The sequence below is a fragment of the Rhizophagus irregularis genome, chromosome 19, assembly GCF_026210795.1.
Source record: "Rhizophagus irregularis chromosome 19, complete sequence".
NCBI classification, from domain to species: domain Eukaryota; kingdom Fungi; phylum Glomeromycota; class Glomeromycetes; order Glomerales; family Glomeraceae; genus Rhizophagus; species Rhizophagus irregularis.
The window spans coordinates 3,236,718-3,263,373 of NC_089447.1; the positions used below are offsets into that span (position 1 = coordinate 3,236,718).

The 26,656-nt window shown below is 26.1% G+C and overlaps 6 protein-coding genes across 6 annotated transcripts; 4 read left to right on the plus strand and 2 right to left on the minus strand.

Moving 5' to 3' along the window:
• Positions 1-3,138: 3,138 nt before the first annotated feature.
• On the plus strand, positions 3,139-4,433 carry OCT59_011260 (uncharacterized protein). The gene is made up of 2 exons (XM_025314493.2): positions 3,139-3,653; positions 3,745-4,433. Exons 1-2 carry the CDS (start codon positions 3,187-3,189, stop codon positions 4,259-4,261), a joined length of 984 nt encoding a protein of 327 aa, XP_025185147.1. The 5' UTR covers positions 3,139-3,186; the 3' UTR covers positions 4,262-4,433.
• Positions 4,434-5,597: 1,164 nt separating this feature from the next.
• Positions 5,598-8,199, plus strand: OCT59_011261 (uncharacterized protein; the record flags this gene model as incomplete). Its single annotated transcript, XM_066136383.1, has 6 exons — positions 5,598-5,682; positions 5,761-5,794; positions 5,863-5,962; positions 6,053-6,328; positions 6,410-6,917; positions 6,989-8,199. The coding sequence occupies 6 exons, from the start codon at positions 5,598-5,600 to the stop codon at positions 8,197-8,199; spliced, it is 2,214 nt and encodes a 737-aa protein (XP_066001008.1).
• A 4,476-nt stretch (positions 8,200-12,675) lies between these two features.
• On the plus strand, positions 12,676-14,381 carry OCT59_011262 (uncharacterized protein). Its single transcript, XM_066136384.1, has 2 exons — positions 12,676-13,612; positions 13,698-14,381. Exons 1-2 carry the CDS (start codon positions 13,155-13,157, stop codon positions 13,984-13,986), a joined length of 747 nt encoding a protein of 248 aa, XP_066001009.1. The 5' UTR covers positions 12,676-13,154; the 3' UTR covers positions 13,987-14,381.
• A 1,478-nt stretch (positions 14,382-15,859) lies between these two features.
• OCT59_011263 (uncharacterized protein) lies at positions 15,860-16,087 on the minus strand (the record flags this gene model as incomplete). Its single annotated transcript, XM_066136385.1, has 1 exon — positions 15,860-16,087. One exon carries the CDS (start codon positions 16,085-16,087, stop codon positions 15,860-15,862), a length of 228 nt encoding a protein of 75 aa, XP_066001010.1.
• A 3,597-nt stretch (positions 16,088-19,684) lies between these two features.
• OCT59_011264 (uncharacterized protein) lies at positions 19,685-20,035 on the minus strand (the record flags this gene model as incomplete). The annotated part of the gene is made up of 1 exon (XM_066136386.1): positions 19,685-20,035. The coding sequence occupies one exon, from the start codon at positions 20,033-20,035 to the stop codon at positions 19,685-19,687; it is 351 nt and encodes a 116-aa protein (XP_066001011.1).
• Positions 20,036-22,306: 2,271 nt separating this feature from the next.
• OCT59_011265 (uncharacterized protein) lies at positions 22,307-25,329 on the plus strand (the record flags this gene model as incomplete). The annotated part of the gene is made up of 3 exons (XM_066136387.1): positions 22,307-22,318; positions 23,639-23,696; positions 25,265-25,329. 3 exons carry the CDS (start codon positions 22,307-22,309, stop codon positions 25,327-25,329), a joined length of 135 nt encoding a protein of 44 aa, XP_066001012.1.
• Between the last annotated feature and the right edge of the window lie 1,327 nt (positions 25,330-26,656).

Consider the following 26,656-nt stretch of genomic DNA (forward strand, 5'->3'; position numbering starts at 1 on the left):
AGAGATAGTAAAAAAGGTGCTTCAGAATGTTTTACTAATATTCATTATTTTTTTATTGTAAATTCCATCGTGTTAGACTGAAAATGGAATTTTGGATTAAATAATATATTTTTCTAATTAATCTGTTTTAATATAAATAAAAAATTGCAAATTATAATATAAACTAAATAATTTTTTTAATTTTTGTTTTTTTTTGTTATGTTAGTAATAACTTAAAACAAATTAATAAAAAACCTTTAGCTTAGTAGCGAGCAAATAATTTAAATGGGGTGGATATAAGACCTTGGAAAATGCTTATATATGTAAAGTACCAAGGTGCTTAGCCAATATAGAAAAATTTTATGATGTAAGAATTTTATAATGCTTAATTTTGAGAAAATTTTATACTATGTAAGATAATTAAATTGCATATTTTTGGTATTATTTTAAAATACTAAGAGTTTCTAGTTGCTTATTTTTCATATTTATAGAACTTTTTAAATTATTATACATTGAATTTATAATTAATTTTTATTTTATTTTCACTAATGGTGAGTGTTAATTTTGTACTACATTTCACAATTTTATATAAATACATAAACAAAAATTTTTTTTTGATGAAATTTCAGTTTTTTTTTTCAATATTTTATTAATTATCTTTCAATAGTATTTTTTTAATTTTTATTAAACTCAGTGTATTATTTTAATATAAAATTACTATATTATACATGTTTATTTTGTTAAATAAAATTACTGTAAATATGTTTTACTTTAAAATATAATTTCACTTCTCACCACTTTGGTTATATCAAATTATCTTTTATGCTTAAGTAAGGTTATTCAGCAAGTTAAATTTACTTGTATTTTAATTTTCATAAGGCTAAGTATGATATTTATATAGAAAAGCATATTTTTTATAATAGTAATAACTTTTAAATTTTTCACTTTTTCATTTACAACTTCAGAGCGTAATTACACCCCTTTGGTTAAATGAAATTGACTTTCTAAATTAATTGAAAATTGTTCAGCAAAGTCGAAACTACCTACATATTAATTTTTATGGGTGTAAGTATAATACTTATGGAGCAATTTACATTTTTTGTAATAGTATTAATTTTGAATTTTTCTTTTACTGTTTATTAAACTTTATTAATTGAATATTGTTAATCTACTTGTATATTATGTTTAGTTTAGTTTCACAACATATTTAAAATTGGATTTAATAAAATATATTAATTAATAAATATATTTTATAAATTATATGTGTTATAATAAAAATTTAATTAGGTTAGAAGATTGATTTGCTTATTTTTATATAATTTTTAAGGTTAGATATCAACAATGCTTAGCGATCATAGTAAAAACCTATGCTTAGAGCTACTAATAAAAAATATTTTTGGGACCTTACCTATATAAGTATTTTCTGGGGTCCTAGCAAAATCTTATATAATATAAAATTAAATATTTTTATTGGTACTTAGATTATGAAACTAATATTAGCTAATATATGTTACTACCCTAAATATATTTTTGAATTTTTTTATTGTATTTTATTTGCTTTTTTTATATTTAAAATAATTGGAAGATTTTGAATAAATTAAAAATTCTTTATATTTATTTGCAAAAAATTAATATATTTTAATAATTTTATAATAAATATTCTGGTAAAGATTATTTTTTTTTAAAAGTAAAAAAGTATTTGTTTATTTTTAGTAAATAAAAACAGGAAAATTGATAGTTATACAGATTAATCTGATTTTTGAATATTTAATATTAAAAGCAGTTTTGAGATACAAATATAATATTAAAGTATTAATTTTACATAACTAATATCATTATATAACTTTAAATATTAATATAATGAAGTTATTTTACAAATGGATTTTTAAAATATCTTTTGTATTACAAAAATTTTATTATAATAATGAAATATATCAAAGATGCAGTTATATGGCTGCTTAATAATAAAGTAGTTAGTATTTATATTTATTAATAAGTTATACACTTTATAATATTGTTCATTTTGAGGGTTTGATAAAAGAAGGAGAAGCTTACTACTTTAAATCTTTAAGTACTAATTTGAGAATCAATTCCAAAAAATTTATTTTTAGTAGGTATTACAAAAATAATTAAAGTGTAACCAATACATTATTTGTCACCTTGCACACATTTTACATAGCGAAATTTACCTCTAGTAATAATTACCAAATATTATACGTTCTGTAATGATTAAAATCATACATCTTGATTTGAACGAATAATTTTGTCTAAAATTTTTTACCGTATTAATAAATGAATTTCCATGATTTAATGAAATGTACTGCATATAATAAATAATGAGTGGAATATACAGACTTTATGTTTCGTTACATGACGTAGATTAAAGAGATTAAATCAAAATTTTAAGAGAAGCCTACCATAGTGGTAACGGGTTGAGAAATCGTATAAATGAGTAGCGTGACTCTTCGTTAATTCACTAACCAACTTTGGCAATGTATGACAAACAGGTATATCATATATGTTAGGTGAAACATTATTATAATTATTATTACCCAATTACATGGATGCTTTGACGTAAAATGTATGACTTTAATAAACAATAATGTTCAAGGGTAAAGGGTTTAATATTCAGGAAATTATGCTGCGGAGAAAACCAATTCTCGGGTTTTATGATCAACAAGCACGCTATGATTATCGAGCACTCTGTACTCATTACATGCTTGTCCACTCTCATTGAATCTTTAGCGATTGAAATATTGTATAAAAACAAGATTTGAGTGAGCATTGAACTGTAAAAGATTGGTTTTATTATTTATACTAAAATGATTTTGTAATACATATTAAAATGATTTTATAATAATATACTAAATTATATACTAAAATGATTGTCAATTTTATATATATATATATATAATTATTTCATACTGACAAAAAATATCTATTTTTATATGTCGTATATCAACTTGTTTGTCATCCAATTTTTGATAACAAATGGGTTAATTTAAATATTAATTAAAGAGGCTGTGATTGAGTGGTTATTTATTTGTCTATCTTTTTTGGTCATGATTTTCTCGGGTTACTCAATAGGTCATTGCATGAATTTATATTGTTTAAAATAGATATATATATAGTTATAATTCGTAATTTTTTATTTCGATTGCCGAAATTTTTATTATCGATTTAATTTTTTCTTAAACACTTTCAACAATGGGAGGAAAAGTATTAGGTATACCACCACCACCTCAACGACATAAACCTGAAACCCCATCACAACCAATAGATCCAACACAACCTTCAAGACCACCAGCAACTTCAATAATACCACCTGAATTATTTATTAAAATATGTGAACCGCTTACACCTGACGATTTATTTTCATTATCACAAGTTTCTCGTTATTTTAGAGATTTATTATGTTCACCAAATTCATCAGCTACACAATCTATATGGAGAATGTCAAGGTTAACGTTTTTATCTTATCCTACTTTACCACCTCCTTCTTCTCCACCTCATGGTACAATTAGTCCTGATGGAATGGATGAAAGAACTTATATAATGATTACAAATATAGCTATAAGGTGTCAATTTTGTCATGATCGTAAAAAACAATCACATATTTATTGGGCATTTCAAATTCGAAGTTGTGATGATTGTTTTCTTCACCGAACCATTAGGTAATAATATATATAATATAATATATAAACACTTTATATTTTTATTTAAAATATTAATATTATATTTTTATTTTTTTTAAAAAAAAAATAGTGAATATAGATTATTAAATCATTATAGAATGCCAAAAGAAGCGTTATGTGGACTTCCATATGTATCACCTTGTGATTATAAAATATATTGGAAAGATCATATACCAATAGTACAATCAGATTATTCATTAGCAATAGAATCCGATTTACTTTCAGTTTGGATGATCCAACAAAAAACAAAATTAGAACGTTACATGAACACAATAGAAAATCATGAATGGGAATTTAGAAATGAAATGACGAAATGGTCATATCATAATACATTATCTTTACAAGAAGTAAAATTACGTTCAAGTTGTATGGCAGAAGAAATTGCTTCTGATATGAAATTAGATCCTGAAAAATTGAGAGATTGGGGAATTTATTGGTACCCTATGAATAGTAATAATATTAGAAATTTAAATGAGGATGATTGGAATGATTGGAGAAAAGAGATTGAAGCTGAAAGTAAAAAAATTTTAAGAAAATCTCATAATAAATGGTATAATAGATTTTCGAGAGCCAGTATAATATATTGATTATTACTTTTTAGGGTAGGGGGGGAGTATTTGAAAATTTGTATATATATTACACGCATTTTACATATTATATCCACATATAATTAATATATATTTATAATTATAATTTTTTTTATGTATTATTTAATTTTTTTATCCAAGTAAATACTAGACTAGTATGCAATAAAATTGTACAAAATTCCAAATTCTTTTTGATTGTGTGGCACGGTAAATTATTGTTTACACGCAACGGCGCAACGGCCGCAACGCCGTATGAGTTGCGCATAAACTTGTGCCACCGCGCAGTAAAAGCTTAATCTTTTTTGGAAATACATATTTCATCATTATGTCATTATATATTTCAAAAGATCTCTTTCTTTTGATTATTATGATCTTATTCTTAGATTCTTTTCTTCTATAGAAAAAAAAAGGTAGCATCAAGAATAATGAGGAAATTATCACTCTTATAATATGTAATATAATCCGACTAGCGATAGGATTCAAGACCAATCCGATCATGTAATATTTTTATACCTTGTAATTCAGATCGAATATGTAAAGTTCGATGAATCAATTATACTCCCCTAAAATTATAAAGAATAATCGAGAAGTTTCGCGTACTTTATTAACCACGTTCACGTTCATACTTCTATTTATGATCATAGAAAAAGACGGCTATGTAAAAAAATATATATATAATATATGTATATATTTAGTGAAATTTAGGCACAGTTTATTTATTTATTACCAACTAGAGCCAAAAAAAGCCAAATCAAATAAATCATCAAGCCTCATGGCTTGAAAAATTAATTACATAGAAAAAAAAAATGAAGATATTTTTTCGTTGAATTTACATATGAAAAAAAAAGAGGAAAAAAATTTCATTATTCATTTATTTTCAATTGACAATAATTCCGCATCATTTTTAGAAATTGATTGTTTTGCATAATGAAAAAAAAAATCATTGATATCATTTTTGATATTTTAAATGATATTTTCTTTTTTTATTTAAAGTTGTCGCAAATCATTTTTAATCTTAAAATATATATATATATAAATTATTACTCATCTTAAAACATTTTTATTCATCTATTTTGATCGATTTAAAAAAAAAATTTTTTTTACTTGTCCGACCTACCACTTATTTATTCACACGTTTGAATTTAAATTTAAAATAAATAATATATATATATATATATATATATTGTTTTTTTGAATTTTTTCTCCGTAGAAAATCTCAACAGAAAAAACCAAAGTTCTGTTTTTTTCCCGATAAAGATTTTATTTTAATTTTTTTTTTTTTTTTGACGTAAAATTACATAAATTAAAAATTACCAAATATACATAAAAAAAAAATATGACAAAGAGTGGTAGTGGTATTTCATTTTTTGGTAGCGTGGCACTATTAATCTCATCTATGACAGGTCCCGGTCTCGTCACTAGTAAGTAAAAATTTTGTTACCCTTTTTTTTTGTCATTTATTATCTATTATTTTTACCAACATTTTTATACGTTAAAAGTACCATTACTTTTTCAGACGGCAGGTTGGTTAATGTAAGTAAGATTTAATCCGCCGCAGTTAACTAAAAAAAAAAAATTAATATCCTTATTACGTTATATAGTCCAGTTATTACGTTTGTTGTGGCTACCGTACTAAGTGGCGCAGCATCATTATTTTTATGCGAAGCTTTAAGCTCAGTATCCGGCAATAACAAATTTCAAGTAAGATTGTCAATGTTACATTTTTCATTCAATCATCTAAGATAAAAATTAATGACTTTCCTCATTTAAATCTAATGGTGTATAATTTAGAAACAAGTTGAATTTTCTCAACTTTCTTCTATACTCGTGACGAATAAATATTATAAAAATCTTATCCAAACAGGATTATTCATTTCAATGCAATCATTCAATATAGCATCAATCATATTATCAGCACAAACAATGGATTCATTAGTAATTTCAATAATTGGAAAAACTTGCGGCATTGGAATTCATCCTGATGCTGGATTCTTTTGTGTAAATAGACAAAAAGCAGAAGGAAGTCCATTCGAAGAACGTTATATGCTATTAACTGCCGGTTATCTGGTAAAAAAAATAAATTCGTTTGTAAACTTTTTGAAAAAAAAAGAAAATCAAAAATCTTATTTTCTTTATATATATTTATAGATTGCTTTGTGTATAACAGTTCCTATGGGGATTATGGATCTCGTAGAAAATATTAAAGTACAAATCATATCATTGATGACGTTAACATTTATCGTTCTCACGTGGTTAGTTACGTTTGTTATTCATGGACTTGATGCAGGACTTGTTCCTATGATTGGATATGATAAAAGTCAAGTTATAGGAACTGTTTTATTTAATTACGCGTTTATTATAACAATTCCGAGTTGGGTTAACGATGTGAACCCATCGGTTCCTATTCGAAAAGCGGTTTGGTTTTCTGTGATTACTTCAACGATAGTTTATCTCTTATTAGGAATTATGGGAGGAATGGCTTATAAGATGGGACCAGTATCAAACATCATTTCTACTGTCAATGAATCACCCGAAAAATCTATTATTAGCATCATTACAACTTATCTATTTCCACTGGCTGCATTAACTACAAGTATCCCAGTCTACACGATCATAATTCGATATAATTTATTAAGGACTGGTTATTGCGGAAAAGGTATAATATACTTTCTTTCTTTTCTTTAAAAAATCAAAATAATTTAAATTCAATGAAATTTTTTTTTTTAGTTATGGCGAATTTGTTATCTTGTGCATTACCTTGGATTATAATCATTCCTTTCCAAACAGGATTTTGGTTAAATGCATTTATAAATTGGGCAAGTTTGATATTTAGTAGTTCATGTAATTTTATCCTACCATTCTATTTGTATTATATAACTATAAAGAAACCTTATCTAAAAGATGATATAGTTAAAGTAGAAACAGGAGGTGAAAAACCTGCTATAGAAATTGAAAAAAAGAAATCTGGTATATCAGATACAATATCGATTAAAAGTGTTTTATTAACACTCAATGGGCAAGACATTTCGACTCTCATTAATGATAGTAATAATAATAATGAGATGAACAATTGGCCTTCTTTACCTATTGTTGTAAGTCCACCTTCTCCAAATGAGAAACATCTTTTACCTCCTATCTCCCATTCTCAATTATTAGAAAATAATCCTATACGTAAGAAATCACATGAATCCATTCAAACTACAAGAACTTCTTTGTCTATACGAACTTATCGTTCAAGTCCAAAAATCAGTCCAAAAGTCAGTCCAAAAGTCAGTCCAATAATTATATCAGAAAATCATCCGGGAGGAAATTATTTCGATTTAGTTGTAATAAATACGTCAAATGCAGCAACAGAAACTACAACGCAACATGAAATTGAATCAGAGAAAACTCATCATCAGATAACTTCAGCGAATTATCTTGATATACCAATACCACAACTTATTTTAAGTGGAGATCATTCTCCTTGTTCAACACCTGTTAGAATTCGATCACATTCAACAATGACCGCTGATTATAACATACATCATAATTCTTCAGAAAAGCAGCATTTATCAGCTCCTCCTTCTTTAATTTCACGTAATAGTTTAAAACGAAGAAGATCTCCACATAGGCATGTTATCACGCCCATAATCACTTTGAATAATAGTCAATTGGATTCAAATGTTGATCCACTTGATACTCATTTTCGTCAAAGATTTTGTCATCATCATCCTTCAATTATATCCAGCGATAATACTTGTGATAATTCTCAGAAAAGTGATTTAAATAATTATAATTTTAAGGCATTCCCGTGGATCTCGGAAATTAGTGGCATGAAAATTGCTATTGGATGTAGTGCAATTTCTATCATGTTAGTTGGTGGTATTATAATTTATGATTTAATTTTATTGGCACTGGGAACGAATGTTTTTAGTATACATCATGATACATCATGATAAAGGAAATAAGATTAGATTATTATTATATTAATATTAAATATTAAAATTTTTTTATTCCCTTCACCTATAATCTTATACAAATTTCAATTACGAATAAAATTACTTAAATCTTCGTCTGTTTCGTATGTAAAAAGACATCATCAAAGGTAGCTCCTAAAATTAAAAAATAAAAAAATTTAAATTAATTGAAAAATATCATCTTGATTCGTCGTCGTGTCAATCATTGTCTTCCCTTTTTTTAAAAAAGTCCGTCCTTACAAGGCCATTGTTCCATTATACCTAATAATTATGAAGAAATTGAAAACTTTCATTATATAGAAAAAGAAACGGCTAATGAAACAAAAATGAAGGAACGAAAGTGAAAATAAACTTGCAACCTAAAACGTCTAGTAAAAAGACCTTAAAAAAAAGGATGTCATAGCAAAATTATAATTTTGCCTACCAGAACTAATTTTCTACCTAGGCAGAAAAAAAGATGAATTCAATTTTCATCATTTTTAGAACTTCATGTGATCGAAAAAAGAAATAATATTATCACGTGATTGATTGATTAAAAGGCCAGACCAATAAAATCAATGTTGTTTTATCGAACTACTTCTTCTTTTGACCAAACAAGAAATGTAACTTGGCCTGACCTTTACATGCATAAATTATTAATTTTATTTTTTGTGCGAACCAAAGAATCCCGATTACGCTACTAATACAGTAATTCTGTAAATCTGTTCGATCGATTAGGGCTCGATATCACCAATAAATTTTTAATATTGGATGCAGGTACATTAACTGTATTAGTGTATTATAATGATCGAACTAATAATATTACTTCTATATCGACCACATGGTTCTTTATTGATCCTTTTCATTGATTATTGGTGAAATGACCAACGCATGGTTCACATAAATTGTTTATTGTTTACCAATCTATTATTAAAATAATAAAAAAACAAAAACAAAAAAAACAAGCTTAATACACGTTTAATTACAATTCTATTCATGCGTTGTAATCGGGGCAATGTAAATATTCTTACCTGAAGTTAAAATTTTCCGATTTTTAACGACTTTTTTTTTCTTCTTGATATATATATATATTGTTCTTAACTAAATTAAAAGAAAAAAAATAATTATTATAAATAATAATAAGATAATAATTACCATTATTAATAATGTGTTTTCGACCAGTTAAATCATTTGATCTTTTTTTCATTTAATAAAATAAACCTGCTTGGATCATATTTGATATATTTGATGTATTACATTTTTTTTTAAACATTATTTCAATGGAATTTTCGTTCTAGGAAGATATATAACTCCGAAAAGTTAATCGATTACTCACTAAATAATAAATCTTATTTTGTGAAACAATTTTTTTTTTGTTATCGTATGTTTTGAGATATTTGGATATAGTACCACTGAAATAATATACATATTATTTGCCAAGAAAAAACCTAAACTGTAAATGTATTTAAACTTTCAACTAATATAAATAATAATAAATATTTACTTAATGTTATAATTGTCTTTTCATAATTCACGAGCTTTTTTTCTTAAAAAGACGTACTGCGCCTGCCCTTTGAAATTAATTCGAACCAATCAAAACTTAAACATTATGGATTGATCATCTAAAAAAAAAATAATAATAAACATGATGTTACCGTAAAATAGATTTTTCCATTCTTTTTTTTTTCTCTCTAATAAAAAATTAATTTCTATTGGGTTAAAATTAAGAATGTTTAGAAGTCATATGGTCATAATTATCTAACAATCAGTTTAAGTTTTTGGAATTCGTGATACGAAGTAACGGGCATAAATTTATGCAGGAAAGAAGAAAAAAATTGCAGTTGAATGAAAAAAAAACAATAAAAAAATATTTATTATTTGTTTTTTTTTTTTTTTTTTTGTTTCATAAAAAGAAAAAAAACCTTTGATACAATTGTAAAATAAGAAGTAAAAATTTCTGTGCGACTGTACATTTCATGTGTAGTTGGGTACAAAGTGGTTCGAGGAAGAGAATCTTCATTCCGGATCTGCAAAATTTTCCAAAAAAAAAAATAATAATTTAATTAATATTAATTAATATTAAGGATTATAACGAATATACTATATAACATACTATATATAGATAAATTTGAAGATACAATGATTACAACAAATTTAATATTAAAAATTAAAATATGTATTACATCAAAAAAGATGATACATATCTACATATCTTTTCGACGGGATTTATTTCCGAATTTTTTGTACAAATTCGTTCGGAATATATCCAAATTTTATTTATATTCTTCTAAAAAAAAAAAAGAAATAAAAAAAGATGAAAATTTTTTTTTGAAACTTTTGAAACTAAAAATATAGTATAAATAACTTTCCGCATTTGGGGTTTTGAATGTCTGAATGAATAAAAAAAGAGTAAAATGCGGACGAGATGACGATGATATACATACAATACAAAGGATACGCTTGACGTTTTCTTTTCTCGGCTGTGCGTCTCATGTAGATCAGTACATGTCGTGTTATAAATATGCGCTGATTGTTTCACGATTATAATAATAAAATAAGCCACGGGAGAAATTTGATTTAGTAAAAAAACAATATATTTTATAAATTTGTAATAATAATAAATAATAATAATTGGATATCAGATATATCAGATATTGCACCAGTAGTATGAAAAGTTATTTGAGATAATGCAAGATGACTAAAAAAAATACCTTTGGAACTCATTGAACCTATTTTAGGCAAATGAAGACTAGATTGATAAAATAACATGACAAATTGTTAAAGTTTTGTCCCTGCATGCAATAAGTTGATTATGAATAAATTATGCAAAATACAATATGTGCAATTTTATTCGCCACGAATGCATCGATTTCGTCTATCGTTTCTTTTTTTTTCAAAGTAATATTGGAAAATATTAGTTACACGGTACCCGATTAAAAAAATTTTTGTCTTTGTCGTACAATAAATTCATAAAAACAACCAGTTTTTTAACTTGTATTTTTATGCCACTCGTCGTTCTCGTGCCATCGTGGGTAAAGTATGAAGTTTAATTCAAGATATATAACCGGAAAGGTAATCTACAAAAGGAAAATGTTTGGTTATACCGAACGGAGTAACTAATCGTTTCCAATATTTAAACGCATTAAATTGACAAACTTCACATGCAGGATTGTTTACTACGGGACCTCCTTGATTCCCTTCTTGTCAAATGCACAAACACTCGAGCGTAAATTCATTAGACTATACCTGGAATAAACCAACACTAGATTATTAGGCCTTTTTAGAAACGTTAAGAGACCTGTGAGAACGCCAAGTTTCAGCATGAATATTCATTAACGACTCTCCTCAAAGGTATCGAACTAATAAAAATTGAGCCATTTGTAGTTCGTTACACGTTATATGATGACATTTAAAATAATGAATGATGATCATGAAATTATTTGCGAATATATGTTAAACTAAAGAAAGATCACAAAGTATGTACCTTTAGTTCCTTTGTTATCAATTTACTTTAGTGGTTTGATAACATTTTTCAGTTTCAAAATAAGATACCGATTGCATTTGTGTTTCTTTTCTTACATGTTTTATTTTCTTTTTGTTTATTGTTGATTTGTTTGGGTCAATAGGTAAACAAAAAATTCAAGAATTTTAGTTTATTTTTCTAAACTGTTTCTTATTGACGGGGGCTTCATAATCATTCAACCCCGATGCATCATCATCATTGTTCACCGTAAATACAGAGAAAAAAAAATATATTTACCCTGAAAAATTTGTCAAAAAAAAAAAAAAAAAAAAATTCTAAAAAAAAAGAAATTAATTAATTAAAAATTATTTAAAGTATCGGAATTTTTATCATTCATTTTTAGAAAAAATTATTATTATTTTTTTTTTTAAAAAAAAAGAAAATATTAAATATACCAGAAAGAATTAAAAAAGTTACTTCCTATTAATTCGGTTAGCCTCAAAACTTGTAACGTTATTATTTAACGGTAAGTTATGCAAAAGAATCACTTAAACCAATAGCTATTACATGTGTTCGTTATCGGCATCCTGTAATCGAACAAGGTTATTTTTTCAAATAGTTAAACCTGCATGATCAGAAGTACATGTCGCGATGAATTATGTAATATCATAAAAATAATTAAAAAGATACAAGTTTTTTTTGCTTACTGTAAAACGCCCACAAAAAAAAAGCCAAAATCAGCAAATCCTCCATCACTAAATAAGGGTCAAGCCATTAAGCCATATCTTTTTTTTTTCTTCTTCTTCTTTTAACAGAGAAATTAAAAAAGAAATTGATTGTTTCCAAAAAAAAAAAGATATATATATCTTTTCCTCAAATCATTTCCTTATCAATAACATTAAAATTTCTCCCACTTATTTTTATTTTACTTTTTTTATTTTTAAAAAAAAAGAAAAGCCTCCTTGCAGAATTTAAAAATATAAATATCTTGGCTGGAACCTTTTTTTTTTTCTGGATCGACTAAGGAAAACTCCTCCTTGCGTAAAAATTTTTTAATATTTCAGTACTTGGTATTGGTAAACTTTGTTTTGATGTTTGAAAATATTTCCCCATCCTTGCATAAATGACTTCATCTTTATAACACAATATTCCCCCATCTAAAAAAAAAAATTTTTAAGAAAAATATATACATTTTTAATTTTTTTGATATTCAATTTTTTCTTGATCTTGTGAAAAATCTCAAATCTCTCTAGAATTAATTTTCTTGAATTCTCTTGAAAGGAAAAAGAATCTAACCTTTCTTTAAGAAAATATATATATATAACATATATTCAGATCTTGTAAAACCCGATAATTCCTTTTTGATAATTCCTTTAATTCCTTTTTTTTTCTTTAAGACATAAAAAAAAAATTTCATCTTAGTCACTTCGTTCAAAGGAAAAATAAAAAAATAAAAAATAAAAAAAAATCTTTTAACGAACTTTAATTGAATATGAGTCTTACTATGACAAATCCAGCAATCATTCTTCCAACAAAATCAATTGGAACTTTGTTACCGACATCACCATCAAATAATCAACAAAAATCACCATCATCATCTTCAACCATGTCATTTGTTACTTCTTCACCGGAGATTTTTTCCAAAATATGCGAATATTTAACACCAATCGATATTTTCAAATTATCAAGAGTTTGTAAACAATATCGAAATTTTTTGTGTACACCTTCATCAACTACATATCAAAACATTTGGCGTACCTCAAGAATGAAATTTTTAACTTACCCACAATTACCCCCACCTCAAGGAATGGACGAAAAAAATTATATAAAAATATTAATTTATGATAAAAGCTGTGAATTTTGTGGAAATAGTGATCCGGGGTCTTCAAGATTATATTGGGAATTTAGAGTTCGTTGTTGCGATAAGTGTTTGCTCAAGAGAACAAAAACGTAAGTGGTTTTTTTTTCTTTTACACGGAATTGCTTTGTTTTAAACAAAAATGATTAAAATAATAATATAATCAATTATTATTAGTCATGAGGACCTCGAAAAATCTGCGGGAATACCTGTTGATGTAATAGATACATTACCATGCGTTTGGATTAGGGGAGGTGCCTTTGCAGTTCCTGTTCATCGATATTATTGGATTGATAACATAAAATCAACAACCAAAGAATATTCTTTATTGAAAGGAAAAGATCGTAAGAACTGGTTATTGAAGAAAAAAGAACAGCACAAAAAATATATGGCAGAAGTATCACAATATTATTTTGAGGATCAAAAGCAATGGAATGAAATGTATAAGAAACAGAGGAATTGTTAATTTAAATATTAATCAACTTCCAACTTTTGAATTTTATATATATAAATATTTTTTTTATAAAAAAGAAAAAATTTTACAAAAGAAAAAATTTTTCTTGAGAATTTTCTTGAGAATTTAAGAATTAAAATATGTGAATAGGAAAATAAAAATTTTTTTTATAATTTATAGTTTTAGTCAAATAAGCTATATATATATATATACGATTTTTTTTTATCGAAAAGTGTGGAAGGTTTCTTAAATTTTCGCACACTACACGTGAAAAATAGTTAAAATAGTCCTTCAAAGCGGTTTAAGAATTCGAGAAAATTAAGCTAAAAAAAGAAACTCACCGTTAAAAATTATTTGTTGATCCAATGTTGCAAATTTCCAAAATTAACTTTTTATTGTAAGTTCTGTTTTAAGAGAGATTTTATCTCGGCGTTTAAATAACGCAATAACGCAATCATCTAGATAATATTATTGAAACGCGATTGTTGTAAAGTTTGATGACGCGCTAAACCATATTACCTAAATTGTCTATATTGAGGGTCTTATTTTTTCGATAAAGTTTTTCCAGCGAATTTTACCTTGAAGTAAAAAAATCGATTGTAGTTTAAGGTAATTTATTCAGCCTTTGATCAATTTGAAATGTTGTGACTTGTGATTTCCGATAAAAGCGCCCTTTTTGCACTTTTTCGTGTTTATTTTTAGAAATAAAATTTTTTTTTCTTTATTTAAAATGAAACCATTATTTATTTTTAGATTAATCAAGTAAGATTTAATGTGATTTTATTCGTTCGTTTGTTTGGTACTAATCTAAATTTGAGCGTAAGAATTCATTTCTTAAGATGCGCAGTATCTGCGCCATCGAGGCTTTTGAATTAAAAAATTAAATATAAAAACGACAACAAGTGGAAGGAAAAGAAGAGCACAGCCAAGTGCATTTTATAAGAAAAATCGATTGATTTTTAAGAATGTTGGAGAAAATCAACGAGTATATTTTCCTGCCCACCATTGATACCGAATTTAGTGATTAATAAGAATTTGGTAACGTGATAATAAATGATTCGTTATAATCTTGTTTATTTTGTTGATATTGCGTTATTTGACGAAATAGATCGAAAAGTATGATATATACTTTTTATTTTTATTTATTTGTGGCTTTAATGAAAAAAAAGATCTTTTATTCGGTTCAATCTTAGAATCCTTTATTCTTCGTAAAGTCTAAATGTTGCATTTTTGGGTAATCATTTTTATTCCTGCATCAATACTTGCTTTAACGATCATAAATCAACAATAACTTACTATTAAAATTTATTAAATTCTTTTTCATCATCATTTTACCTTTATAATTTGAATTAATTGTGTACTGAAGTCACGTTTAATATTTTCCCTAAACCGACCAGAAAGGAATCTTTTTAATAGAATAATATGACTAATGAACCGAGATTTGTGCTACAATACAGTTTCACCCGAATAAGGTATCAAAGCTAGGCGCTAAACAAATAATACATCGTGTTAAGCGAGACTTACAAGGTAATCACATTGTAACGCTGATCGCTTTTGCAGTATAACGAAAAATTCACAAGTTTTATTACTTTATCATATTAATTATTATTTCGCTGGTTTTTTAATGCAGAACACTTTATATATGTGCAAATTATTCCTTGAATTCTTCAGGCTTGTTTCGTTGTAGTCATACATCGGGCAAGGGTGCATGTGAACAAGATGACAGATGCTATGATGCTCACATGGTACCGACTCTGCACAACTCCCCAAAGGATGCTTGCAATTTATGGATTGTTCTGGAGTTAGAGCAATTTCCGAAGCCCATTGCAATATCTGCATCGTTTCCACACTCAATTTTGTTGCCAAGATGCCGTTGCTTCTCATTCTATCCCATGTTTGTGCTACTCTGCAACAGATGGAGATACCGATCATATGCCTCATTATCTTCTCTTTTTCTTAATAGTATGTCCACGTTAGATTCACAGTTCGAAATTTCATCTGTTTCATCATCTTCGTTAGCTGTTTCTGACTTTTTAAAAGATACGTGATTTTCTCTTCGTCTGTTAACATCACGAATGTTGGTTTGAGTGTGGAAGGTCCAGAGAAGCGACATGACGTCCCGCACAATTATAATTAAAATTGGTCGGAAGCCTAGCGGGGTCACCATTTTTCCAGTCATACGGAATTACTATCTTCTGATACCTACGTAATCATTTTGCTTTTTTACGTATAAAGAAATCAATAAAACGCTTTTAATGGTACATTAAGTCCAACATTTAGGTTCCCAACTTCCCATCCATGGGTCATATAGTAATAATGTTGTTCTGGCTATCCAAGTTCTTATAACCAATATATTTTTAAACGTACACCCAAATGAGCAATCTAATTCTTTAATACAGCAGTAACAGGGTAAGGTAGTGTACTTAAAAATTCTCATTTAAAGCGGAAACAGAAGATAAGTAGATGGCGTAAACAGATTATCATTAAGAAATTAAATCAAAAATCATTAGATTTTCTTTGCAATTAAATTTTTACTAAAAAATTTGGATTTTATTTAAGTATTAAATTAAATTGTTTAATAAATAAATAGTAATAGGCAACAATAATTTATTTATTACCTAATACATTATTATTCTTGTTTATATTATATAATAATTACATAATAATATTTTATTGAACTAATAGTAGTACACAATATCTCATTATGTATTCTAATAAAATAAACTATTGAATAACCTTTATACATAACTATTAAATAAACTTTTATATACAACTATTAAATAAATGTCTTAAAAAATAAATTTCATTTTAAGCAATTTAAATACTGTACCATTTCAAAATTAAACAACCATTTTTTAAATTTAATTCCGGCCAAAGTAGTTATAATTCTGGTCAAAAACGCCATAATGCATGCCAGGACAGTCATAAATATACTTAAACAGCTAAAATAAAATTTATATTTGCATTTTATTTATTTTATTTGTTTATTTTTATGTCTTTTGTATTTATTTTGGCTATCTAAAACTGCAACTTTTATAAATATATAGAATTCTTTATAAAATTTAACCAAATAAAAAATATTAAAATCTTTACTTAAAATTTGATAAAACTATTAAAAATTTTTGCAAAAAAATAGGTTTTATTAAGGATTTCATATATTTTAATAGAAATTACTATAATTTTTAGTATTTAAAAAAATTAAATAATATTTTTTTTTTCATATATATATAATAAAATCTTCAAAATATTTTATATATAAATTTTATTTTACAAAATTCCAGAAATCCAATATATAAATTATAAAGTATTTTTAACAAAAATTACATCTTTTACTTAAATTTAAAAAATTAGTTTTGCAATTTTTTTAATAATTAGCAATCTAATTTTAACAACCTTTTTTTAAATTATAAAACTTAATAAAAATTATAAAATAAAAAAAAAGTTTATTAATACAGTCAACTCCATTACTTTATAGTCACTCTCGTTATAGTTACATTCTACTATATAGTCACACCAGTTGAATGTTCAAAACATTTTATTATTAAAATCTATCCTATATAGTCACAATCTATCTATAGTCACTATCACACCTATTTTCAAAAATCTCATATTAAAAAGTACTGTTTATAGTTACAGTTATGTAAAGAATATAATAAATTGCTCAGCATCTAATGATCGTAGAAAGATGCAACACAGCTCGTTGGAATTGTCTTATTGAGACGAATCGAATGGTGGTAGTTTCATTTTTTTACGATCACTGGCTTATGAGATATTTAGCGAACCGTCCAAAATTGGCATTTTAATATTTCTGGATTTACGTTTACTGTGCCACTAAACGTTTTGCTTAATTTCTCGGCATTCAGTGATTGAAAAATATGATTAATAGCTCTTTAGAATTTTCTAATCGAGACGAATCGAATGGTGGTAAAATCATCTTTCTAGATACAATAGATCGCGAGTTATGCAAAAAAATGTTAAAATGATAAATTATTATATAAGTCACGATCTATTGCACCTAGAAAGATGATCTTACCACCATTCGATTCGTCTCGATTAGACGATTCTAAAGAGCTATTAATCATATTTTTACAATCACTAGATGCCGAGAAATTAAGCAAAACGTTTAGTGGCGCAGTAAACGTAAATCAAAAAATATTAAAATGCTGATTTTGGACGTTTCGCTAAATATCTCATCAGCCAGTGATCGTAGAAAGATGAAACTACCACCATTCGATTCGTCTCAATGAGACGATTCCAACGAGCTGTGTTGCATCTTTCTACGATTACTGGTTGCAGATTTAACAATATATACATATATTTTTTAATAAAGTACTATAATAAAATGTATTAAAAATTTAATTTTTATATATGTTTTGTATATAGTCACACTTCTTTATAATCACGGAAAATGGCTTGTCCCAAATGTGTGACTATAAAGAGAGTTGACTGTATTGAATTATTATTTTTTTTTTTTATAACCACAGCACATTTGCTAATTTATTAAGTAAAAGGAATAAATAGAATACAATTTATATAATAAAGTCTATTACTAAAACCTAACATTATTAATTAACAAACCACCTGTTATATTATAGAATACTTCACATGTGCACTATCAGGTGGTAATTACTCGCAGTGTAAGCATACGTTTAAAGAAACGATCTATCTTAAGCAAGTTACTCTTTCTCTACGATAGGAACTACAGGACTTACTGTATTATGGATAAATTTAATTTTCCTTGCAATAAAAAGAAAATAACCTTTAACCAAAATGCCCCAATAACATTAATGTAAATCCAAATCCAAGTAAACTTTGTAAAGAGATCCACATCTACTTCATAGGACCTAATAGAATTAATGATAAAAAGACTAGGCTGAAGTATCCTTCAGACTTTAACTACTTTCTCAACAACTGTCAGAACGTTAATATTAATGGGCCCATATTTGCAAAAGTCTTCAAAATGCGTTAGAATGAGAAAGCTGTTCATCAAATGAAATATAGTAATATTAATATTGAATTATTAAATATTAATTAACTTTTTAAAATAGTACAATTTGTTAAAAATATAATTTATATTTTATTTTAAGGATAGAGTATACCATATAATCATTTTTTTATTAGTTAACATGCATGACTAATTATTGTTATTGGTAAGTGATCGGCAATTTGACATATACTAACGAAAAGAACTTAAAACCAAAATTTTAATCTAAATTTATTAATTCTCTAAATTTTCCTCACAAAAAATACCATAAAAATTAATTTACTTCTTTGAAAAACTTTTCTTATAGTAAATTAATATCTATAATCAATAGTTTTATTATAAATAAAAATAAAGAACCTAAAACTAATATTGAAATTTATATATATTGATCCAGCAGTTTTAACATGTTAAAATAGTATTTCACAATCTAATATATTTAAAAAAACAATATTATTAACTTAGAAAATTATTTTTATAATATGGTTTTTTTTTTTTTTAATACTTTATTATAGATGCGATCATGTCCTATTATAATCACGCTTACTTACATATATAAACTTACAAAATATAAGATAAACAAATACATATAAGAATTAAGCATTATGAAACAAGACTACTTTTCATAAAGAACAAGTCGACCTGTCACCTAACGATCACATCATTGTTAAAAACCATGATGCGACCTCAAATTCAAAGGTGACTGTCATGATCTACCTAAAAATTTGCCTAATGACCACCTCGATGGAATGCCAAATCATTCCATTTATTCCAATTACTTTCTAACATATTACAGCCAACATCTTTAACATCCACTTCAGTACGTTTACTATGTAACTTAACTTTTTTATCTTTACCGCTAATACCGCACCGCTTTTCTTCCTTAATTTGTAACTCATTCCTTGGTTCCCAGATAAGCACTTTGAATTCTAATAAAACTCTTCCAGTTATTTGTTTCAGTACCTTATACAACAATTTTTCTTCAGTTATTTTATAGCACCTTAATAATTCTATTAACTGACAACTGACTTGATTCTTCATTAAAAATGTAAAATCATATAAATATCCAATATCCCACATACCAAGCTCATTAATTTTACCTTTTAATTTTTGTGTATCTATATCATCTCTTGAATACTCCTGTATAATTTTAGCTAAAAAAATTTTTAATTGTTTGAGTATATCTTGCACAACATTTTGAATCTTACTACATTTCCAAAAATGATCACAGATTTCTTCTTCTATTTTACAAAAATTACATCTCCAATCTTCATCGTATAGATCTGGCTTACGCTTTTTTAAATTAGCACAAGTTGGTAATTCATTACAACAAATTTTTATCCTAAATGATTGTAAATAATGATCCTCAAACAATGTATCATATTGATTTATGTTATTTAACTTTAAAGATATTTTCCAATCTATCAACCTTAATAGATCTAATTGTCTATAATATTTTTATAATATGGTTTATATATATAATATTATATAATTTATATTTATATTTTTTTCTTTCTTTTTTCATTTTAAAGAAATAAACAATAAAAAATAGACTTACTCTTTTGGTTTCTATAATAGTTTTTAATATAATATAAGAGTTTTAGTTATGGTTACTTAGAACAAACTAAAAAATTGGCAACTTTTTGAAAAATTGGCAGTTTTCTTAAACTTCATATGAACGTTAAAGTATAAATAAACTTTAATTTTTATACAACATATATTATTGGTTTCAAAAAGCTTACACAAAAAGTACGAAAAGGGTTTGGCACATGTTGCCTATTTTTTATTAGACCGATCTTCTCTTGTATTACTTTAAAATTGATATGCCATCATATAATTATTAAAATCAATTATAGTGTGTACTCTATCCTTAAAGATTTTAGATTTTTTATTAAAAAAATATTAAACATTAACAGTTAGCAGAAATGTCATTTCATATGCCAATCATTGATTAAAAAATGATTGGCAAAAATATTACCAAAACTTTGTGTTTAATACAACGTAATTTTTTTTTCAAACAACATATCCAAAATTTAATAAACTTTTATTTTTTATATTCTTACCTATACTTTACAGAAACTTCAAGATCATAACGATGGCTTAATGCGCAGTAACTGTGTTATAAATATATAGTGACCACATTATGTAATCGTAAAGAAATTACATATATGCAGTTACTACGCATTAAACCATCGCTACGATCTTGAAGTTTCTGTAAAGTATGTTCCAATATTTTTTTTATAATACAACACTTTTACAAAAAAGTTTACTATACTGACTTTTTACTATTTTTTTGACTATAATCACAAAATGCAACCCTTTAATAAAAACTAAACGTGATTTTAAATTATTAATTATATGTAGTTTTTTATGTACAATTGAGTTACTTAAGCACAAAAAGGTGATTAGGATAGTAAATTTTATAATACATATAAAATTCTTATTTTATTATAATGATATTGGTATAAATTAAGTGTATAACTGACATATAAATATATTTTTTATTACAGAAAGTATCATCGGGAAATTTTTTAAGATGCAGAACTGTGGAGATCTGTAAAATTAGCAGATCTCCGCATTTTTTTTGTGAATTTATGTGGAAGTCTGCGATTTTGCAGATTTGTGCTTTTTATTTTTTACAAAGTTATGCAATAATCTGCAATTTTGCAAGTTTCCAATTTTTTATGTATGAATTTTTGCGGTAATCTGCGATTTTGCAGATTTCTGCTTTTTTTTATGTGAAATTTATGCGAAAGTCTGCAATTTTGCAGATTTTTGCTTTTTTTTCATTAAAATATCAGTTCGATCTGCAATTTCATCATTGATTTAATATTTAAACTTTGATTAACTCTAACTTGATTTAATACTTAAATGATTTTTTCGACAATATTCTTTAAAATAAAAAACTTTACAAGACTTTAAAAAAAATAATTTTTTCTACAACACTTATTACTAAGGAAAAAAACTTTGTGAAATAATTTTTTCTACAACACCTTTTAGGAAATAATCTGTTAAAGATTCCAAAGAAAAAATATTTCTATTATTTTTTAAGCTTCGAAGCTTATCAGAGAAATTTTTTGCAAGGTTCAGAATCTTTAAGGCAAATTCGTCTAACATTCGGCACGTAATCTGCAACATGCAGGAAAATCAGAACTAAAAAGGAGTCGTATTCCTTTTTTTTTTTGAAAAAAAAAAATTTTTTTTAATGAACGTCAGTTAAAGTTCAGTTTGTAAGTCAAGAAAAGTTCCTATTATCACTTTTAATTTGGAGGTATATCACCTCTGAAACTTAATTTTTTTTAGAGAAAAAAAATTTTTTTATATATTATAGGTTCTGAATGGAACCTTTTGATGATTTTGGAGGTATGCTTACCTCCAAAACTTAATTTATTTTTTTAAAAAAAAAATTTTTAATATTATATAGGTTCCAGATGGAACCCATCGATAATTTTGGAATTCGGAAGTATGCTTAACTCTGAATCTTAGTAATTAATTTTTTTTAAAAAAAATAAATTTTTTTATATTATATAGGTACCTATCAAAGATATTGAAATTCGGAGGTATGCTTACCTCCGAATCTTAGTAATTAATTTTTTTTTAAAAAAAATATATTTTTTTATATTATATAGGTTCCGGATAGAACCTATCAAAGATATTGGAATTTGGAGGTATGTTTACCTCTGAATCTTAATTAATTTTTTTAAAAAAAAAATATATTTTTTTATATTATATAGGTTCCGGATAGAACCTATCAAAGATATTGGAATTCAGAGGTATGCTTACCTCCGAATCTTAATTAATTTTTTTAAAAAAAAAAATATTTTTTTTTATTATATAGGTTCCAGATAGAACCTATCAAAGATATTGGAATTCGGGGGTATGCTTACCTCCGAATCTTAATTAATTTTTTAAAAAAAATATATATTTTTTTATATTATATAGGTTCCGGATAGAACCTATCAAAGATTTTGGAATTCGGAGGTATATTAACTTCCGAATCTTTAATTTATTTTAAAAAAAAAATAATTTTTTATTTAACGAACATCACTAATGTTCGTTTTTCATATTTTTAGGTCCTGAACGCTGAAGTGCGGCTCCGGACTTTATTTTTGAAGGTAAAAACCTTCAAATTTATTTTTTTATTTATATTTTTTTTTAATGAACGTCACTAACGTTCATTTTTTATTTTTTTTAAGTTCTGATAGTCGTTCATTTTCAATCCGTATCTATGGTCAGATATCTGCCGTTTACGGATGAAAAGATATCGGTTATGCCGTAACGGACCATCCAGATTATTATCTGTGTTACTAATGGATTATGAGATTATCCAGATCATCTGAGCTTTTAATTCAGTTCCGGACTTTGGAGATAACTGGTAGGGGACTTTTTTTAATTATATTTCTTTTTGTTTTATTATTGTTTTATTCTTATTTCTTTTCGCTAATTTCATTTTTCTTCTTCTTTAGATTCTTCTGTTTTGGACTTTGGAGACGAAGGGTGAGTTTTTTTTTATTTTATTTCTCTTTTTCGTTTATTATCTTGTTTCCTTCTGCTAATTTCGTTCTTTTCTTTAGTTTTTTCAGTTCCTGGAATTTGGAGACAACGGGTGGAGTTTTTTTAATTTTATTCTTTCTTTTTTGGTTTGTCTTGTTTTATTCTTCTAATTTCGTTCATATTCTTTAGGTTCTTCGGTTACTGGACTTTGAAGACGACGGGTATCGGCGCCCTTTACTTTGGATTGGTAAGTTTCGAAAGTTTTATTCTTCAAACTTTCGAAACTTTTATTTTTTAAAAAAAAATTATTTTTTTTTTGTTTCTTTTTTTTAGGTATCGGTGAAACCCTTGCTTTCACGTAAGTTTCGAAAGTTTCATTTTTTTGAAACTTCATTTTTTTTAAAAAAAAATTTTTTTAATATTTTTTTTTATTTATTTTTTTTAAATCGGTGAGACCCTTCACTTTGGATCGGTAAGTTTCAAAAGTTTCATTCTTTAGAAACTTTTAAAACTTTGTTTTTTTCAAAAAATTAATACTTTTTTTTTATTTTTTAGGTTTCAGTAAGATCCTTCACTTTGGATCCGGTAAGTTTTAAGAGTTTCATTCTTTTGAAACTTTAATTTTTTTTACTTCTTTTTTTTTAATTTTCTTTTCTTTATTTTGTAGGTATCGGTTGCGACCTTTGGATACTAGGTGAGTTTTGAAAAGTTTTGTTCCTTCTTTTCGAAACTTCAAGTATTTTTTTGTTAAATTTTTTTCTTTATATTTTGTAGGTATCGATTGGCATCGGTTGGGACCTTTGGATAGGTGAGTTTTGAAAGTTTTATTACAAAACTTTTCAAAACTTTAATTTTTTTTTAATTTTCTTTTCTTTATTTTGTAGGTATCGGTTGCGACCTTTGGAAACCTGTGGTAAGTTTTGAAAAGTTAACATTAACTTTTCGAAACTTCAATTTTTTTTTAATTTTCTTTTCTTTATTTTGTAGGTATCGATTAGCATCGGTTGGAAACTTTAGATAGGTGAGTTTCAAAAAGTTTCATTACTTTTCGAAACTTTAATTTTTTTTTAATTTTCTTTTCTTTATTTTGTAGGTATCGATTAGCATCGGTTGGAATCTTTAGATAGGTGAGTTTCAAAAAGTTTCATTACTTTTCGAAACTTTAATTTTTTTTTAATTTTCTTTTCTTTATTTTGTAGGTATCGATTAGCATCGGTTGGAATCTTTAGATAGGTGAGTTTCGAAAAGTTTCATTACTTTTCGAAACTTTAATTTTTTTAATTTTCTTTTCTTTATTTTGTAGGTATCAAGTTGGGACCTTTGGAAACGAAACCTGTGGTAAGTTTTGAAAAGTTACATTAACTTTTCAAAACTTCAGGTATCGGTTGCGGTCTTTGAATAGGTGAGTTTTGAAAAGAATCATATTCTTTTCGAAACTTCAGTAATTTTTTTGTTTTTTAATGAACTTTACTAACGTATTCTCTTTTTGTAGGTCTATGGCTTCCTGGTGCTTTCTGAATTGAATTTCAAAGGTATCCTTCGAAGTTCTTTAATTTCTTTTGTTTTCTTTAATGAAATATCAACTAATATCTCGTTTCTTTTTTTATACTGTAAGTCAGCAACTTTTTGGATGACATCTGGATGGAACTTTGAAAAAAAAATAAAGATTTTCAAAGAAATGAAATTTGTAGGTCCGCGACTTCTTGGATTGCACCTGGATGGAACTTCGAAGGTATTCTTCGAAGTTTAAATGTTATTTTTTTTAATGAAACATTACTAATTAACTGAATGTTTTTACTTTTCTACTTTTGGTAGGTCTACAAGTTCCTGGACGCTTCCTAAACGTAAATTTAAATAGTTGTTTGTTGGAATCGAACTAACTGGAATAATATCCAAACCATTAACAACATGTAAATTACAGTAGAACTTTAGCTATTAGTACATTAATAAAATAGTATAGTAAAGTGATAAATTTGTAGTGCGTTTAATTAATAAATTGATGTTAGATAATGCTAAAATAACAATCAAAATTTGTATAATTTATTATTATTTGATGAATTTTGCAGATTTTTATTTTGTAAAATATGTGCAGAATTTAATAACAAAAATCTGCGCAGAACTTTGTTATTTATAAAATCTGCGCAGTTTTTTATTGTATTTTTCCTCTGATGTTTTGCGCCAGGGTATAAGATCTGCGCAGATATAATTTCTGAAAATCTGCGCAGATCTGCTCCCCAAAAAATTTCCCGATGATGTCTTATTTATCTTTATGGTAATTCCACCATTCTCACACTTTTTTTTTAGTCCAGATCTTTGTTAAATGTTTACAAATAGAAGCAATAGCATCGTCTGGCAATTTTTCTTTACAGTCAGCTCCCTCTATAGTCACTCCCGTTATAGTCACATTCTACTATATAGTCACACCAGTTGAATGTTCAAAACACTTTATTATTAAAATCTATCCTATATAGTCACAATCTATCTATAGTCACTATCACACCTATCCTCAAAAATCTTATATTAAAAAGAACCGTTTATAATCACAGTTATATAAAGAATATATTAAATAACTTGGCATCTAATAATCGTACAAAGATGTATCATAGCTTGTTAGAATTGTCTCACTGAGATGAATCGAATGGTGGTAGTTTTATCCTTTTGCGATCACTGGCTGATGAGTTATTCAACAAAATGTTAAGCATCGGCATTATATTTCTTGATTTACGTTTACTGCGCCATTTAACATTTTGCTAAATTTCTCGGTACCTAGTGATTGTAAAAAGACGATTAATAGCTCGTTGGAATCGCCTCATCAAGACGAATCGAATGGTGGTAAGCTCATCTCTCTGTGATCAATATTAACGGAGTTACTACTTAAAAACCATTTAATATTTTTTAATTTCAGAAATTGATCTAGTGATTGGATTTTAATGTATTTTATACCATTAGATTTGTCGCATTAAGACGAATCGAATGGTAGTAAGATTGTCTCTCTAGGATCAATATTGGCAGAGTTATTACACAAAAACCATTAATATTTTTTTAATTTTAGAAATTAATCTAGTGATTGGATTTCGATGTGTTTTATACCATTAGAACCGTCTCATCAAGACGAATCGAATGGCGGTAAGAACGTCTCTCTAGGATCAATATTGGCGGCGTTATTACACAAAAACCATTAATATTTTTTTAATTTCGGAAATTAAT

Excerpts from the sequence above, each read along its gene's own strand:
- OCT59_011260 (XM_025314493.2), top strand. The coding sequence starts at position 3,187 with ATGGGAGGAAAAGTATTAGGTATACCACCACCACCTCAACGACATAAA. Across the intron at positions 3,654-3,744 it reads TTTCTTCACCGAACCATTAG|TGAATATAGATTATTAAATC; the intron begins GTAATAATATAT and ends AAAAAAAAATAG.
- OCT59_011262 (XM_066136384.1), top strand. The coding sequence starts at position 13,155 with ATGAGTCTTACTATGACAAATCCAGCAATCATTCTTCCAACAAAATCA. Across the intron at positions 13,613-13,697 it reads TTGCTCAAGAGAACAAAAAC|TCATGAGGACCTCGAAAAAT; the intron begins GTAAGTGGTTTT and ends AATTATTATTAG.